Source organism: Nipponia nippon, unplaced genomic scaffold (assembly GCF_047370975.1).
Source record: "Nipponia nippon isolate SJK-2023a ecotype South Korea unplaced genomic scaffold, ASM4737097v1 scaffold_6, whole genome shotgun sequence".
In the NCBI taxonomy this organism is placed as follows: domain Eukaryota; kingdom Metazoa; phylum Chordata; class Aves; order Pelecaniformes; family Threskiornithidae; genus Nipponia; species Nipponia nippon.
Window position 1 is genome coordinate 32,842,939 of NW_028262380.1, and position 17,070 is coordinate 32,860,008.

General features: G+C 36.5%; 1 protein-coding gene across 2 annotated transcripts in view; it reads left to right on the forward strand.

Moving 5' to 3' along the window:
* Positions 1–17,070, forward strand: part of TUSC3 (tumor suppressor candidate 3) — a 135,116-nt gene that overhangs the window by 104,698 nt on the left and 13,348 nt on the right. For both annotated transcript variants that reach the window (XM_087736359.1, XM_087736360.1), the window contains one exon: positions 3,211–3,274. In XM_087736359.1, the coding sequence (XP_087592485.1) occupies positions 3,211–3,274 (64 nt within the window). The remainder of the gene's footprint in view (positions 1–3,210; positions 3,275–17,070) is intronic.

The following is a 17,070-nucleotide window of genomic DNA, read 5'->3' on the forward strand; positions in this document are numbered from 1 at the left end:
ATCTAGTCCATGGTTTTTTCTTTATACTGAGTATCAGGTGGTAGCTAGGACTCTATCTGTCACCTAATTAATAGTGATAATGAGAATATCTTTGTTTTCAGGATTTTGTCTTCTTAAGGACTTAATCTTTTGAGAGACTGGTCTGGTGATGCATTTCATACCTTGAAAGCTTCTCAAACAGCCCCTGGAAAAGCCTCAAATGAAAAAATCCTGAGAAATATACATATTTTATGTCATGCAATAAAACTAATTACTTTGGGAATTTAACGAACAGGCAGGCAAAGATTTCTGATTGAGAATGTCTTTCCAGTAGCTGTATCCTTGTTATATCATTGTGATACCAACCCTGCTAGTAGATTAGATAAAATCAAATCACCATACCGCTGCTGTAACGTATAAAAACTTGCCTTCTCAGGTAGACAAGAGTTAATGTTTTTTAATCGGAATATGATTAAAAAAAATTAGCAATCTAATTAGTTTTTATAGTGTTGAGTCTTTTCTTTGTGTTGTTTCAGCTTTGCATTGTAAGTAGTCTACATGTACAACGTTGAAAACTGGGTTTACCTGTTGCGAACTCTAATCATCCTCAGATTGAGACAGAATTTTTCAGTCAGTTTTTCAAGTACAAATAACTAATCATAGAATCATAGAATACCAGGTTGGAAGGGACCTCAAGGATCATCTGGTCCAACCTTTCTAGGCAAGAGCACAATCTAGACGAGACGGCGCAGCACCATGTCCATCTGCGTCTTAAACCTGTTCAGTGTAGCAGAGTCAACCACTTCCCTGGGAGATTATTCCAATGATTGACTGTTCTCACTGTGGAAAATTTTCGTCTCGTGTCCAATCGGAATCTCCCTGGGAGTAACTTGGACCCATTACCCCTAGTTCTCACCATGTGACTCCTTGTGAAAAGGGAGTCTCCATCTTCTTTGTAGCCACACTTTAAGTACTGGTACATGGTGATGAGATCACCTCTGAGCCTCCTTTTCTCAAGGCTGAATAAGCCCAGTTCTCTCAGCCTATCCTCATATGGCAGGCTTCCCAGACCCTTGATCATCTTGTACATACTTTGGATTCTGTTCCTTCAATGGTGTTATGGTGAATTAAATTGCTACCATAAAGAGAAAGAGAAAAATAATTTATTTTAACAAAGTATAAAGCATATCAATAAAAATGACTTCTCTCATCTAAATGTTTTACAAATACAGAAGGCATTTATAGTCTTAGGAGTCACGTGACAACCAGTTTTATTAATTGGTGATAATAATGTTGTCTTTTTGACAGAGAGTGTATTTCTTTAGTTCCCAATCTGCATTTTTATACAATTTAGCATGTGCATAGAGAAATAGTATGGATTATGTATAAATGTATATAGGTATTCAGTAACTAAATAGTGCTACTAGACCCTGTTACACTTTTCTGATGAAAGGCCCATTTTTTATTTCAGTTCACATTGTTTTAACAAATACGGTATATATGTAATCATTGTAAGCTTTAGACTATAACTTGGTGCTATGATTGTAAGAAGAAATAGATGTTTACCATTTGTTAGGCAAACTTGAATCCAGATCCTGCAAGTGTATATGTATGCCTACGTAGATATATATTGCTTTAGCTGCATGAGAAGTAGCAACAGAGGGTCACTATTTGCAGGACTGTGGTCACAACTGAATCAGAGTACACGATCTATTAAGCATTTTAACTTCATCATTATTTTTTGTTAATGTGAAATATTCCTATTTCCTTCCTTTGTTTTGTATATATGTGTGTGTGTGTGTGTGTATAGCCTTAGCGAGATTTATAAGGGACCCTGCAAAAAAATCAAGAAATACAGATTGGCGCGTCATCATATCATACTGCAATGAGATATTCTTATGAGATCAGTTTTATCTTGTTAAAGAAAAAAGATGTCTTCTTTGAGATATGGAATCTTTAGAAACCAGTTCTTGCCTGGTTTAGCTTTGAATTGGTTATTTGAATGAGCATAATATAATTGAATTTTGAAAACAATAGATAACCATCTACTGAGTAAAAATTTTTATCACATCTTATGAACTGTATGTTTTGAGAGTGCATCAACCAGAAGTTAACCAGTATGGATGAAGGCATTCTTTTATATGCTGAAGCATTAGAGTATTTCAAATCAGAATTGTTCTGAATCTTGACAAGGATGGTATTCAGGCAGAATTATTCAGAGTAAAATGAATTAAAGGAAAGTGTATGAGTTAAAAAATAAAGAAACTAACAAAACCCTGAATCCATAAGGAGGGCAAAAAGTTTTTTTTTTTTACCTTAATAGGACTGAGCATTTTTCTTTCTATTTAATTGGTGTGAAAATTGTATCTATACCTAAGAATACATAAAAATAATAGTTTGAGAACATAGATATATTTAATTTCAAAGAGAATAGCATGACAAGCCATACTCGATGTTTGTAATTGATGTAGTAGAGGGAGAGAATCTCCCTCATTTTGTGCATGTTTGCAGTCCTTCAAATGTTTGCTTCCTTTTTTGCTATCATAGTTATTTAACAATAAGCAATAACAACTTCTAAATAATAAGCTATATGTTCTTAAAAATAAATTACAAAACAAGCCCATTAACAATAATTATTTTGGGGAAAAAAAGTAGACTATGTTAGGTTTGCATTTACTATTAACATCTGTGATTGCATTTACTACAATTCTGTATAAACAAGACATTTTATGAATTACGATTTTTTATGGACACAATTGTACCTTCTTGGAGAAAGATGGAATAGACTTTGTATGAACAAACCACTCAATCTGAGTAAGACTAAAGTAGAACGATTTTTTAAAGGCAAGGTTCAGTTTTCATTTTTGTAAAAACCATGCTGAGGCATGTCCTTGATTTCATCAACCTCCCTTCTCAAAAATTGTATCTCCTGAGCAAATAAATGCATGTTCTTTATTCCACACTAGCAGCCATGTGAAAAAGAGTCGAGCATAACACACTGGTGTATGAAACATTTCAGTCACTATATATACGTGCTTTGCCTAAATATGCTATTTTTAACACTCCTTTTTACTAAACATACGTACATAAACTGTGCTGTTAACTTGTAGCTGTTGCTCTCTGTATTTTTCTGCAAAGCAGGTTTTATTTTGATTCTCACATATCCAATTGTGCCATTTTCAACGGATTTCTTTGTTTTAAAGAGGATTGTTTTTCATTTTTATTTCACAGAGTTACATACATGGAAGCAGTCAGGCTCAGTTTGTTGCAGAATCACATATTATTCTTCTGCTGAGTATCCTTCAAACCGGTGATAAATAGAAAAAAAGCAAGCTGAGGCAAAGTGTGCTGTTAAATAAAATTGCTCTGACAGTGAACATCATTGAACTTTTGAGCAGGTATTGTATTTTGGCTTACTTACTATATGTTTAAATAAATATTCAATGTTGTTGCTATTTACTGCCAAGTAAAGCTGGCATTGCTTTTCACTGATATGTACCTTGTTGTCTCCTTTGTTACTTTTATGCCTGGTTACTAGTCTTAATGTTTTTTCCTTTCAGTGTTATCTTTTCAGTAGCAGAAACTAATTTTCTTCTCTTTTTCACTCTTTATTATAAAAGTTAAAAATTCATTGTTAAAAATTATTTTATTTCTTTTAACTAACTGACAAGGAAAGCATACTGAAATTTACTGATCATGCATGAAGATGATTTGTCCTCCAGTAGTCTTTGGGTTTGGGTTTTTTTTCACCCGCCTAATCTAAACAGTTTATTACTACTTCTTGAAACTAATAACCTGATCCCATTTGTTCTGACACCATCTCCTCACAGAAAGACTCTGAGACCTACTTTTACTCTTTCATTCTTACTGAGTCAGAGCAAGTTAAATTAATTTTTTTTGTGAATCTGTCTTAATAATTTGTAAGAAAAACTCATGTACTATCTGGTTTCTTTAAACCCTGCTTCTAAGCAGCTTTGTTCACTGAGTGAAAACTCTAGTTACCATTAACCACTATTAAAATACAGTCATTCCATCACAAATACCTTCCTCTAAGGAGAACAAGAGGAAGAAAATAACATTTCCCAATTTGAAGTAATAGCCAGATCTGAGTTTGATGATCGTAGCTACTGTCTTGTTCTCTCCCTGAAGTTATGTTGGCTTAAATCCTGCCCTTCCTCTGGCTTCCCTATCTACCTTCATCTTTGGTATTTACTATCCAAAGAGAACACCATCATTACATCTTTTAGCTTCATTACATTCATTTGCCTGGCATCAATTTTGCTACCTGTGAAAATTTATTTGCTCTGAAAATAGCTATTACAAATTTAATTCCAAAGTTATGATCATATTTTGCAGAGTAAATGCAATATTTGCAATTGAACTGGAATACTGTGCCCAGTTCTGGGTTCCCCAGTACAGGAAAGGTGCATACTTACTTGAGCAAGCCCAGCAAAGGGCCACAAAGATGATTAAAGGACTGGAGCATCTCTCCTATGAGGAAAGGCTGAGAGTGCTGGGACTGTTTAACTTGGAGAAGAGAAGGCTCTCAGGGGGATCTTACCAATGTGTATAGATACCTGATGGGAGGAAATGAAGAAGAAAGAGGTAGACTTTCTTAGTAGTGCCATCTGACAGGACAAGAGGCAGAGGGCCCAAATTGAAAAACAGGAAATTCAGTCTGAAGACAAGAAGACACTTCATACTGTGAGGGTGGTCAGACTCTGGAACAGGTTGCCCAGAGGGACTGTAGAGTCTCCATCTGTGAAGATATTCAAAACTCAACTGGACACAGTTCTGGGCAACCTGGTCTAGCAGGTTGCTTGAGCAGAGGGGTTGGATTAGATGATCTCAAGAGGTCCCTTCCAATCTCAAGCATTCTGTGATTCTGTCAGTTCTCCAGGTTTTATATCATACCCTAATTAATGTTGTGTCAAAATTACATTGTATTTGTTAAAGTTTTGGAAGCACATTCATTTGTTCATTATTTTTAAATTTGGGCTCCTTTTGTTGGAAAGAGAGAGTTAAAGATAAATAGCTTTACCTGAAAATTGCCAAGTCAAAACTCAGTGATTATTAATTTAATGGCTACATTTTTTTAAAACTACACAGACTGCTATTATGTTTCAGATGAAAAGTTTCTTGTATAATAGATAGTATGCATCTTATTAGTGTCATCTTTATGCTTTCTTTTGTATAGCCACAATTTATTTTTTAATGTCTTTTGCTTTTCCCAAATTGCCACAATTTAGACAAATCTGTTATCTAAAACAAATCCTGTTGGCTGCTTGAGAATGGGAGAAGTAAACCCAAAAACCAGCTAAGATTAAAAATAAACCAAACTTTTGTTCATGACATATTTTGTTTGTCTGACTCAGGCGTGAAAGTGATATCTTTTTGTTGGCAGAGAATGTTTTTAAACTGGGAAGTTGGCTAACTACATTAAAGCAGCTGGCTGAAAGAATTCTTTCAGTGAGGTTGTTCATTGCCACTTGCAAAAAGAATTCTCTAAGGTTTCATTTCATGGCTCAATACTGTTGAGCTGAGTTTTTGGTCACGCACAAATTTCACAAGTGACATGAAATCTTGACAGATTTTAACAGTTATGCATGAAAATTAGTATTTCTTTATCCTTTCAGTGTTGGTAGTAATTATTATCTGCTTCATTGCTTCTTCATTATTTGTTTATTCAGGAAATGTTGATAAAAAATGTGGGAATTAGAAAAAAAAGTATGCCAGATTGATAAACTTTATCCTTTAAAGTTTAAAAGATGCATTGAATCTTAAAACAAGACATTACTACGCTGGTAATGTACATGCTTCATTTGGTTGCTTCTTTTCACTTTGTAGTAGAAAGAACAAGGACAAGGTTGTCACTTCTTGCTAGATGTTGAAATGCAATGCTGTGTTTCTCTATAAAGTGAATTTTTAATACCTGTGATGAGAAAACACGAATTTCCATTGCATTTCTATACTTGCTTTTAGATGGTGATTCTACCCAGTCTGCTAGATGATTTCCATATAAAGATCTGCTGTTTTTTCCAGAGCTGTAGCTACATGATTAGGACATGTGTAAGAAGGACTTGTGAAGATGTCAGATATTCAGTTTCAATTATATTATAAAGCAAAATTAAATTCAGTAAAATCTATACAATGTTACTGATTACATACTAGGTGTATGCCCAAAATTTTTATAATATTTTAAACAAGTAGTTTTAGTCCTACCAGATGGTTACTACATCTTAGTAGTAACGCAATGGAAGTCACTGTAATAATACAGCATGTACAATGTTAAATCAGTAAAACAATTCCAAATAAAAAAAGCATTTTGATTATTATTGTACTTAATTTTATTTCTATGATATGTTTTCTAACAGCCAAAATACTGATATTGCATTTAGCAGTAGATCAGACTAGCTGAAATGGGTTAGATTTAACATTTTCTGAAGACATTAAAAACTCACAGTAAGCAAGCTCCTCAGAACAAGGAGGCCTTCTTTCATTTCCAAAGTCCCAAACTGGGTTCTGATTCATTCTGAGGCTCCTTAGAGGTGGCTGATGGGGGCCATCTTACCGAGTCCACAGCATCTTATACCATGGGTGAAGTTTCCTTTTAGAAATTGAAGAAAAAAAATCACCATATTTTGATAGAGACCTTGTTTAATTCCAGGCTGCAGAATAGTGAATAAAAATATGAGTAGGCTTTTAAAAACTGAGTGTGGTGGGTTCACCCTGGGTGGACACCAGGTGCCCACCAAAGCCGCTCTATCACTCTCCATCCTCAGCTGGACAGGGAAGAAAAAATAGAATGAAAGGCACGTGGGTCGATATAGGACAGGGAGATCACTCACCACTTACCATCACAGGCAAAACAGACTCAAATTGGGGAAATTAATTTAATTTATTACCAATCAAATCAGAGTAGGATAATGAGAAATAAAAAATCTTAAACGACCTTCTCCCCACCCCTCCATTCTTCCCAGGCTTAACTTTACTCCCAATTTTCTCTACCTCCTTCCCTCCAGCGGTGCAGGGGGACAGGGAATGGGGGTTTCGGTCAGTTCATCACATGTTGCCTCTGCTGCTCCTTCCTCCTCAGGGAGAGGACTCCTCACACTCTTCCTCTGCTCCAGCGTGGGGTCCCTCCCACGGGAGACAGTCCTCCATGAACTTCTCCATAGTGAGTCCTTCCTACGGGCTGCAGTTCTTTGTGAACTGCTCCAGCATGGGTCCTTTCCACAGGGTGCAGTCCTTCAGGAACAGACTGCTCCAGCATCTTGTGACTTGGGGTCACAAGTCCTGCCAGCAAACCTGCTCCAGCATCAGGAGCCTGCTCTAGCACAGGCTTCCCATGGGGTCACATCCTCCTTTGGACATCCGCCTGCTCTGGCATGGGGTCCTCCATGGGCTGCAGGTGGATATCTGCTCCACCATTAACCTCCATGGGCTGCAGGAGGACAGCCTGCCTCACTATGGTCTTCATCAGGGGCTGCAGGGGAATCTCTGCTGTGGTGCCTGGATCACCTCCTCCCCCTTCTTCTTCACTGACCTTGGTGTCTGCAGAGTTGTTCCTCTCACACCTCTCTCTTCTGACTGCTGCTGGTGTTGCCCAGTTTTTTTCCCCCTTCTTAAATATGTTATTCCAGAGGTGCTACCACTGTCACTGATTAGCTTGGCCTTGGCCAGCAGCAGGTCCATCTTGGAGCCAGCTGGCATTGGCTCTGTCAGACATGGGAGAAGCTTCTAGCAGCTTCTCACAGAAGCCACCTCTGTAGCCCCCCTGCTACCAAAACCTTGCCATGCAAACCCAATACACTGAGAAACAGTCCTTTTTGTAAGAAGTAGCTCCTGTAATTCTGATATTCTTTTTACCTTATGAAATGAGGATTTATAGGTCTTTCAGACTCAGTTGCGCAAGCTAGTTTTAGACTGCACTGTTTGAGGTGAAATGGTTGTGTGGTCCAGAGCATGTGGAGACACCGAGCTGCCTGAATACAGAGGCAACTCCAGTCAAACTCCCGCACAGCATGGCATCACTGCCTTTGTGCTTGTTCCAGGACCATTTTAGTCCAGAACAGTTTAGCTCCACCCTGCGAAGACAGAGATCTCATTGATCTAAACTGTAAGATATCCAAATCTACGGAGTTGGCTTGGCATCCCAAAGCAATTTTCCCATTAGTAGGATTGCAGTACAAAGCACCTGGTTGCCCACGCTCAAGCTGATCCAGAGTTGATAAACTTCGCTGCACGCACACTGATGCCTGCTCAGTCACTCAGATGTCACTCAGGAACAGGCTGTTATCTTAGGTACAGAGCAAATACATAGAGCTGACATCCAAAACTGCCTGAGCTAGTAAAAGTCCTTGTGGGTGAGCACCTAGCAGAGAACTGTGAAAGAACATAGTTGGATATGATGGCACTTGTTATACACTTCTGTGATTTTCAGGCTATTACTACTCTGAAACTTTGAGAGCTTTATGTTACGCTGACAACATGACTGTGATTCAGCTTTGTTTTTATTTGGCTCCCTGTTCTCTCATCTTGGAGAGTTAACTTCAAGAAATAATCATGGAAGTCGTATAAATGTTGATTGAAAGAGACCTCTGAAGATCACATACTCCAGTTTTCCTCTTAAAATGGGATTATCACCAATACTGGATCTGGTCTTCCCTATCTTTGTCTAATGCAAGTGTTTAAAAACTCCAGGGATGGGTTTGCATATTCTCTCTGGGCAGTTCCAGAATTGAAGCTGTTCCTAACATCCAGTCTGAACCTCCCAAGCTGCAATTCATGGCTCGTGCTTTTGTATAACAGTCTTGTCTGTCATAAGGTTTTGGCTTCCCTTAGGATTTTTTGCCAGCCTTGTAAAATTAGTGGAGTCTTCAGTGATGTTTTCATTCAGAAATGAACAGAATATTCTGTGGGATAGAATAATGAGATCCATTATGGTTTAGCTTTTTTATTGCCTAGGAAAAAAACAAAAGGCAAGGTTTGCTTTTATTCATGCTACTTTACAGCTCATTCCTAGCCATAGATTGGCAGGTAAAACTTTTTTTCCTTTTTTTTTGGCACAAAGAGAATGCTTTAATATTTATTTCGAGAGAAAAAGTAATACTGAATAACAGTTAAGTATAAATTTCATTTGTGGTTGCATTTAATTATCCATAAAAACATGCTGGTCTTTTAAGTATCTGCATTCGGTTTTCTTTGAAATTGACCAACTTTGATTTCCTTCCCAGGAGCAACAGAACCTTGTTATCATTTGCAATTGAGAAGGAAGTTTTATGTAATATATAACAGTATTTATCCCCACATCAGCCTGATGATCACTGCTTCAAGCAACTGGTGTAATTTACACACATAATAATTTGGGGGGTTATGTAGAATTATATCAATATTGGGACTTTCCTGTGAAGTAGAAGAGTTATCAAAAAGTTGTCATAAAAATGGACGTATAACTGCTGTAGAATAAATGTGGCAAACACAAACAAAAATTATTTAAAATAAGACCATGGAATAGATTTTATTTAAACAGAAATCTTTTTTTGTTAAATAGATTTGAAAGCAGTAACTTATGTGGAGCTATCAACACACTAGATATTGTGCAGCCTGTAATGCAAGGTTTTTGCTTCTGAAGAGTTTGAATATCTCTGAGGACCTTAGGACTGCATAATTTACACAGACGAATAACTTTGTTCACATGAGTAATCCTGGTAAGACAATCTATTCATTGGCTAGATATCTAATTCTACCACATAAAAAGAGCATATATCTAAACACGTTATGATTTAACAATAAAGTTTAGCATCTTCTCAAGTTATCATCACAGTTTACATCCATGTGTATAAGTGCAGCAATGTATATAGAAAATAGTTAGAGAAGGATTGTGCAAAACAAAACATCCAACCATGATCAATGATTTAGGGATTTTTGAGCCAGATCTAGCATGCAGAATATTATAGCTCCTAGCCACCAATGAATACATTCTTATTTCCTTTTAATGCCTTTTTGAATTAATTATGGCACAACATTCTATAGCAATGAATTTTCAGTGCTAACTTCATGTAGTATGCAGAACTCCATTACGAAGTTTTTTTAGCCTAAAATTTGCACAATAACTCTAATAATAAGTCATGGGAAATAGTCCCTTCTCTTTTTTTTTATTTTTCTTTTTCTTTCCTTTTTGCTTCTATTTGGGGCTTTATAGAATTCTCCATATAGATTTCTCTTTCTTTTCTCCTTTCCAAGTGAAAAATTCTACTCTTTCCTCATGCAGATGTTCCAGGCTGCTGGTGTCTATTCTTTCCGGACAGAAATGGGGTCATAGATAATAAGAGTCAGTGGAAATGATGAGGTATTTGTTAAAAAAAAGTGCAGGGTAGTTTGACATTCTTGGAGAGACAAGGAAGCGGAACTAAAGACAAGGATATTGAAGTACTGTTGCTAGAGTTGGGGAGGACAGAGTTATTAAGAAGACGTAGAGGCAGAAGAGATATAACTGTAGAATTAAGAGCTGTCATTTACTAAGAGAAACAATGTCAAGTAAACTGCACAATCAGTATTACCGTTGTAATTAACTATAGTTGAATACAGATAGAGTATGTTGACTTGTAAACTGAACAGCTGTTGGAGTATGCAGTGTTGATGTAAGTAGGGCTCTGGGTGTGAAGATACAGTGAGAAAGATAAGCAATAGTAAGGCTGGATAGTCTGTGTTGAAGCTGAAAGATTTCTTCAGTTCTTTCATTTCTCCCTTTGGTAGACACTAATCTGTACTTCTAATGAATGTCCATTTTCATCAAGTTTTTATGTCATTCCCTGGAGAAATAAAACTGATTTGAATCAGTGTCATCTTTTTTTCCTTTTGCAGTAACAGTCAATCTTTATTATACAGAGTAAGTTTAAAAGTTACAGTAAATATTTTCATTATCAAAAGAGTTTCAGTTATTAAGCAAATTATTTGTTGTACAGGAGATAAATCTAAACCATTATTGTAGGAATTAGCAGCTACTGATAACCTGATAATGTTTCTCATTATTACTATTAAACTTAGTTAACTTTGATACTGATAAAACACAGGCACCTAAGTAAAAATGGAAATGTCTTTTCAGATTGTTAATTTGAATTCCTAAGGCAGAGTTTAAGGTGACAGCTGTGGGTGGATATGAGATGTTGATTGAGAAGGAAAAAGAAACTTGATTGGTTACAAAGAAAAAGACAAATCATTTCTGTAGCATTAAAATTACACTTATTATGAAAGACATTTCCTGTCCTACAGAGTGAATTTAAATAAAGTGTGTTAAGTGCCTCTTTAGTGTAAGGAAAGTTAACCACAGAATGAATTTAAATGGGAGATGTCTTCTGTGTGTCAGTAGGGCTTGTGCAAAGTCACTGAGCATAAGAACCTGAAATTTTGAGTCAAAGTCAGTAGAACAATACTCATTTAGCTCTCAGTAGTAGGACTTTATCAGTCGTGCATAATGGAATGAAATTTTGTTCCCCAGAGATTATGTAAAAGTGAATGATGATGACAACTAAAGCAGTGAGATAAGGTTCTTGTATGCTTGATCTTAAGGATAAGAAAAAAGGGAAGAGCATCACAGTGGAAAAAGATAGAGCTAAAAGCACAAAATTATAGCATATTTAAGCATGTTTCTTAATTAACTATGGAAATCAACGTCCAAAGCAGCAAAACATAGTGCATGTTTTCTATTTACTTGCGTTATCCACCAGTACCGTCTGTTAACCTTGTAGGCTCTTCTGGCTTTTCTGGGGGCTGCCTGACTCCTCCTAACTGTAACAAAGAATAAGGAGATGATAGCTGGAAAAATCAAGACATTTCCTTCCATTACCTCATTCTCCTACAGCTTGACCTTAAAATAATTCATAATATGACCTTTTAAGAAAGATACTGAAGTCTCTTAGATGTCAGAGAGATATGCAGGGACCTTAAATTTACAGCTGGGCATTTGTCAATGCAACATGCAACATAATTCTCTTTCATCGGCTAATTAAATGATACTGGATTTGGTGAATTACCTTCAAATATGGTGTGTGTCCTCTGCATGAAATTACGAACTCTGTAGTTCAGTGTTTTTCAACCATTTTCAATTTCTGGCTCTAAAATTTTCCAATGGAAGTGCAGACCCCTGCAAAGCAAATTTAGCTGTCAGCTGCTCTGGCAATTGCCCCATTTTTATTTGCCTTTTCCAAATACCTGACGACTAGTCCACAGACCAAGAGGTGTTCACTGACCACAGGCTGAAGACAACAGCATTTCTAAGGGTTTCTTTAGGTATCAATTAATAATTTTAATGGTTATTTTAATTGTTAAGAAACACATTTGTTTGAGTGGCGAAAAGATGCAGAAACATAGTCCAAAGTTAAACGTTTTATCTTTTTGATCCACAGATAGCTTTTACTAAATTGAGTAGTCCTCAAGTGCATTCAGCTAAGAATAAACTGTATCTATTAAGATACTGCACAGGTCTTTAGCAATGAAGGAAAGTATATTGCCAGCCTAAAGTCATATTGATGATGATTTATGATATAGAAAAAGAACGTGTGATATTCTTAAAAAGATTTATAGGTGCTTAGAGAAAGCGAGAAAAATCGTGTGCATGCATGCTGAAGGGTCAAGTGTGTACTAACAAACAGATGAGACAACGTATTAAAACAAGCCTAGTGTTTGAAATAAAGTGCTTGAAAATCAGGTAGATGTTTGGAATAAAGTGTTAGAATAGTGAGAGAAAATGATATAGTGTCATGAATTCTTATAGATAGCTCAAATAGAGTTTGTTTTAGGCAATATATCTGTGTTTAAAAGTTAAGGAATGAAGCTATTAAGAAAAATTCCTTCAATTATTTTAATTGCTGGTATGCTTAACTTTAAGGAAACTAAAGTACTGTTATACATCTACTTGTTCTGGAGATGTGTATACTTCTGTGATTTAGAATCATAGAATGGTTTGGGTTGAAGGGACCTTCAAGGTCATCTAGTCCAACCCCCCTGCCATGGGCAGGGAGACCTTTCACTAGATCAGGTTGCTCAAAGCCCCATCCAGCCTGGCCTTGAACACTTCCAGGGATGGGGCATCCACAGCTTCTCTGGGCAACCTGTTCCAGTGCCTCACCACCCTCATAGTGAAGAATTTCTTCCTACTATCTAATCTAAATCTACCCTCTTTCAGTTTAAAGCCATTTCCCCTTGTCCTATCACTCCATGCCCTTGTAAAAAATCCTTCTCCAGCTTTCTTGTAGGCCCCCTTCAGGTACTGGAAGGCTGCCGTAAGGTTTCCCCGGAGCCTTCTCTTCTCCAGGCAGAACAACCCCAACTCTCTCAGCCTGTCTTCATAGGAGAAGTGTTCCAGCCCACTGATCATATTTGTGGCCCTCCTCAGGACTCACTCCAACAGGTCCATGTCCTTCTTACATTGGGGGCCCCAGAGCTGAATGCAATACTCGATGTGGGGTCTCATGAGAGCAGAGTAAAAGGGGAGAATCGCCTCCCTTGACCTCCTGGTGGACCTGCTGATTTATATGTCTCTAGGCAAGAAGATTTGTAGAGACAAGTTATAAAATGTCAATAAGGTTAGAAAAAAATATTTATTTTGTACAGTGGCAAACCACACTATAAGAATTTGCAAGATGGACAGGACTAACCCTGAGACGCCATCAGATGTAATTTACAAAGCCAAAAATGTCATAAATAATAAATGTAAAAATCATCTCCCCAGCGTTAGTTTTAGGTGATCCTAAAAGATGACACCAATATGAATAATTAGGATGTAAATCAGGCTGAAAACCTGCGAATGTTTGATTAGTGATTTAGCACAAACTTACTCAGGTATCTTTGATCTTTAATCTTACGTTGTTGCAGTTGAAGTAAAATGGATTCCAGAGTCTTTCTCTTCTCCTGAAGCTTCTATATGGCCTTTCCATGCCCAAGTGTCTATGAGCATCACAAGAGGGACAGTTTCATCAGATTATCTGTGGATTAGAAAGTCTCATAAATTGAAGCTGAAATTAATCAAATGAATAATAAAGAAACTTTTTCACTATGGGAGGTTCTGTATTAGTATCTGTTAAAATGATGAAAAAGCATCGAAAAGGAAAGTGGTGTAGTTTGGTTGGCATTTAAATGGTTGAAATGGAAACTTCCAGCAACTTCACTGTTGTGAATTGCATATTTCAAGGAGTTGGGGGGAACTCCAGGGCCAAGACTCATGTCATAATTCCTAAAATTCTTGAAAAGCCATTTGGTGTAGCTGAAGCCAGAAGGTTTTAAGCTGGAAGAATGCTCAGGGTTATTGTGAGTATCAGTACAGCTAGATTTCAGGCCATTTAAAAATACTGAAGTACATCTTGATTGTCTACAATTCATGCTTAAATTAAATTCATATTCAAATAAATAATTTTCAGACTATGCTGCACTTTTTCAACTTCTGAGTTAGGAGTCACCCTTCTTCACTGAGACAAGACATACAGTGACTGGTATTTTAAACGTGCCTCCTTCCTCAGCCCTTAAGGCCTGTTGAATCATCCACTGGGATAGTTATGGTCTAATTGAGAATTGATTGCACATTGAATAGCATAACTGGAATATTAGAATCATTGCTCATTGTTTCCTAAATTGAAGCAGCAATTTCTTGAAAGAAACCATGAAACCTGTTTCATTGCAGAACCATACTTTTTGTCTTGATTAGTTTCTTCAACCTATGATAAAAAAGTCAGATCCTTGAGCTGGGAAAAGTGACTAATACTTTGTTTTCAAGAACTGCACATAGCTGAAGAGTATTTCCTAAATAGGATGACTGGAATGCATGTTATGCTTGGATTTTTCAAATATAAGTTGAAAGTTAAATCCAACCTGAAATGGTTCAGATAAAGAACCTGTAATGTGGTAAGTGTTTCTGAAATTATAGCAGGTATTTTAGAGGTTTAAGCATTAGTAGGAAAAAGTTAAGAGAAATATCTCTCTCAGTTATCAAAATATGCACCCCTCATAAGGGACCAGCAAAGAATTTCTCATGTTCTAATCATCACCCCCCAGCCAAAAAAAAAACCACCTAAAAAAAGAAAAAATAGAGACAAAACACCGTAGATTTTCCTGTTGATCACATTACTCCTTCACAAAAAATGTTATCTGCTTTTCTTTGTTCCATGTCTAATAAAGTGAACCAGAAGTTTTTAAAGTTTGTGTGATAATCTGTCCCCATTTTAGTTAACAGTAAACTGAGCACAGACTCGAGTGGATGAATATTTTGTTCCCTAGTTTTTCTTGCTCATGTGTTATTAAGCAACTGCATGATCCACAACTAAAGGTAGTTTTTCTTCACGTGTATAATCTAATGCCAGGTTTTGTACTCTTGGCAGAAATCCAGCGGAATATGAATGAGACCACCAAACTTTTTTCACAAAAGTAACCAAGTGTTAGTCAGCCTATTTTCTCTCCTGCTGTTATTCCCCACTCAGTACTAATTAGGACTAAATTTGTGAAGTAAAGATATAAATTATATATCACATTAATAAACTTATGAACTATCAGGTTTTCTTGCTTTTGGGCATTCTGGCTGGAATTAACAGTGATTAAATTTTCTATTAAAGTATGCTAACAAAAAGTATCCAGAATTTACTAGTAATCACTTTCATTTTTTAGGGTATCGATCATTCTGGAGTTTATTGATCCAGTTGTCTTTGTTTTGGTTTGGGTTTGGTGTTGTGGGTTTTTTTTAATACTTCCAATCAGGCGTCTTGATTTTTGCAGGGCTAAATATTATGCTCTGTTACTGCTGATCATTTTCTGAATAATCTTACGAATTTTGATGATCGCTGTGTTTTTCATCCTACTTTAAAACTGCTCTTCTTCAGGTATCAAAACATTCAGAACCTTTTCAAAAGCACTAACTGAATAATATATGTTGTCAATTTCTACAAAAAGCATGTACCAGCTGGGAAAAGGAGCAGCAGAAGTTTAATATGTAAAATTGAAATAATTCCAAATTTGAGAAGACATATAACTGGATTTACACAGAAAAAAAATTGCTACAGAGGGATACATTTATCAGAAAACATGAGCATCTGAATTTAAAACATTTCCTAGCTGTGGTTTATCTGAGCGCCACATTCCCCTGATCTTTTCAGAATAGTTTCATAATGCATAGTGAGGGAGATAAAGATGAATTAGAAAATAAGTACATCTTTTGATGACATCTCATTTTTTGCAGATGGAAAACTGTCCAAGTAACCACTTGCCAAAATTTTACATTGTGCACTGCTAGAGAAATATGATACCGTAAGAGATTCTTTTCAGAGCTAGGACTGTTGCTTTCTTTTGTAGAATATTAAAATAATGTAAAGACATAACATACAATATTAGGAATGAAAAATAATAAGCTAAGCATTCTGTGGTAAAAAGCTAATGATTGTATTGAAATCTCAACTCAGTAAGATTGAATTTTTACTTCAACATAACAGAGCTGAGGCAAGTGACATGCTCAGTGTTAGAGTGTGAAGTTATGAAGCTGATGTCATTGAAACTAGAAGGCAGCCAGTGAGGCTGAAAGCTCAGCAATGATGACTAAAGTTAGAAAGCAACAACTGAAGCAAAAATAGTGACAATGTGAGGGAAGCTTTAGGGGTAATGATGTGAGACTCCAAAAGACAAGAAAAAAAATCAGCACAGTTCAGCTGGTTACAGATCTAAAATTATCAGTTGTAGAGCAAAGAGTTATATTTGTGAAACTGTTCTTCCTGATGTTAAGAAAAGTGAATTAAAACTCATGGTCTGGTAAGAAAATAGGAACTCAGTTACAGAATAGTTGTCCGGCAAATGGCGTTTTAGTGTGTGGTTGGTTGGTTTGTTTGTTTCTCAGAAGCAACCAGGTATGGGAAATAGCAAAGGACCACATTATGTGCAATATCACATGAGATAATCAAGCAAATAAATTCCATTTACAAAGCAGTCCAAAACTTTTGCAAAAAGTAGCACTTCCCTGAGAGGCTCTGGTGAGTTGCTTTCACATCTTGGCACTATTCTTTTCACATGACTCAGTTAAACTAAGAACAAAAACACTACTATAAATCTTAAGTGAGG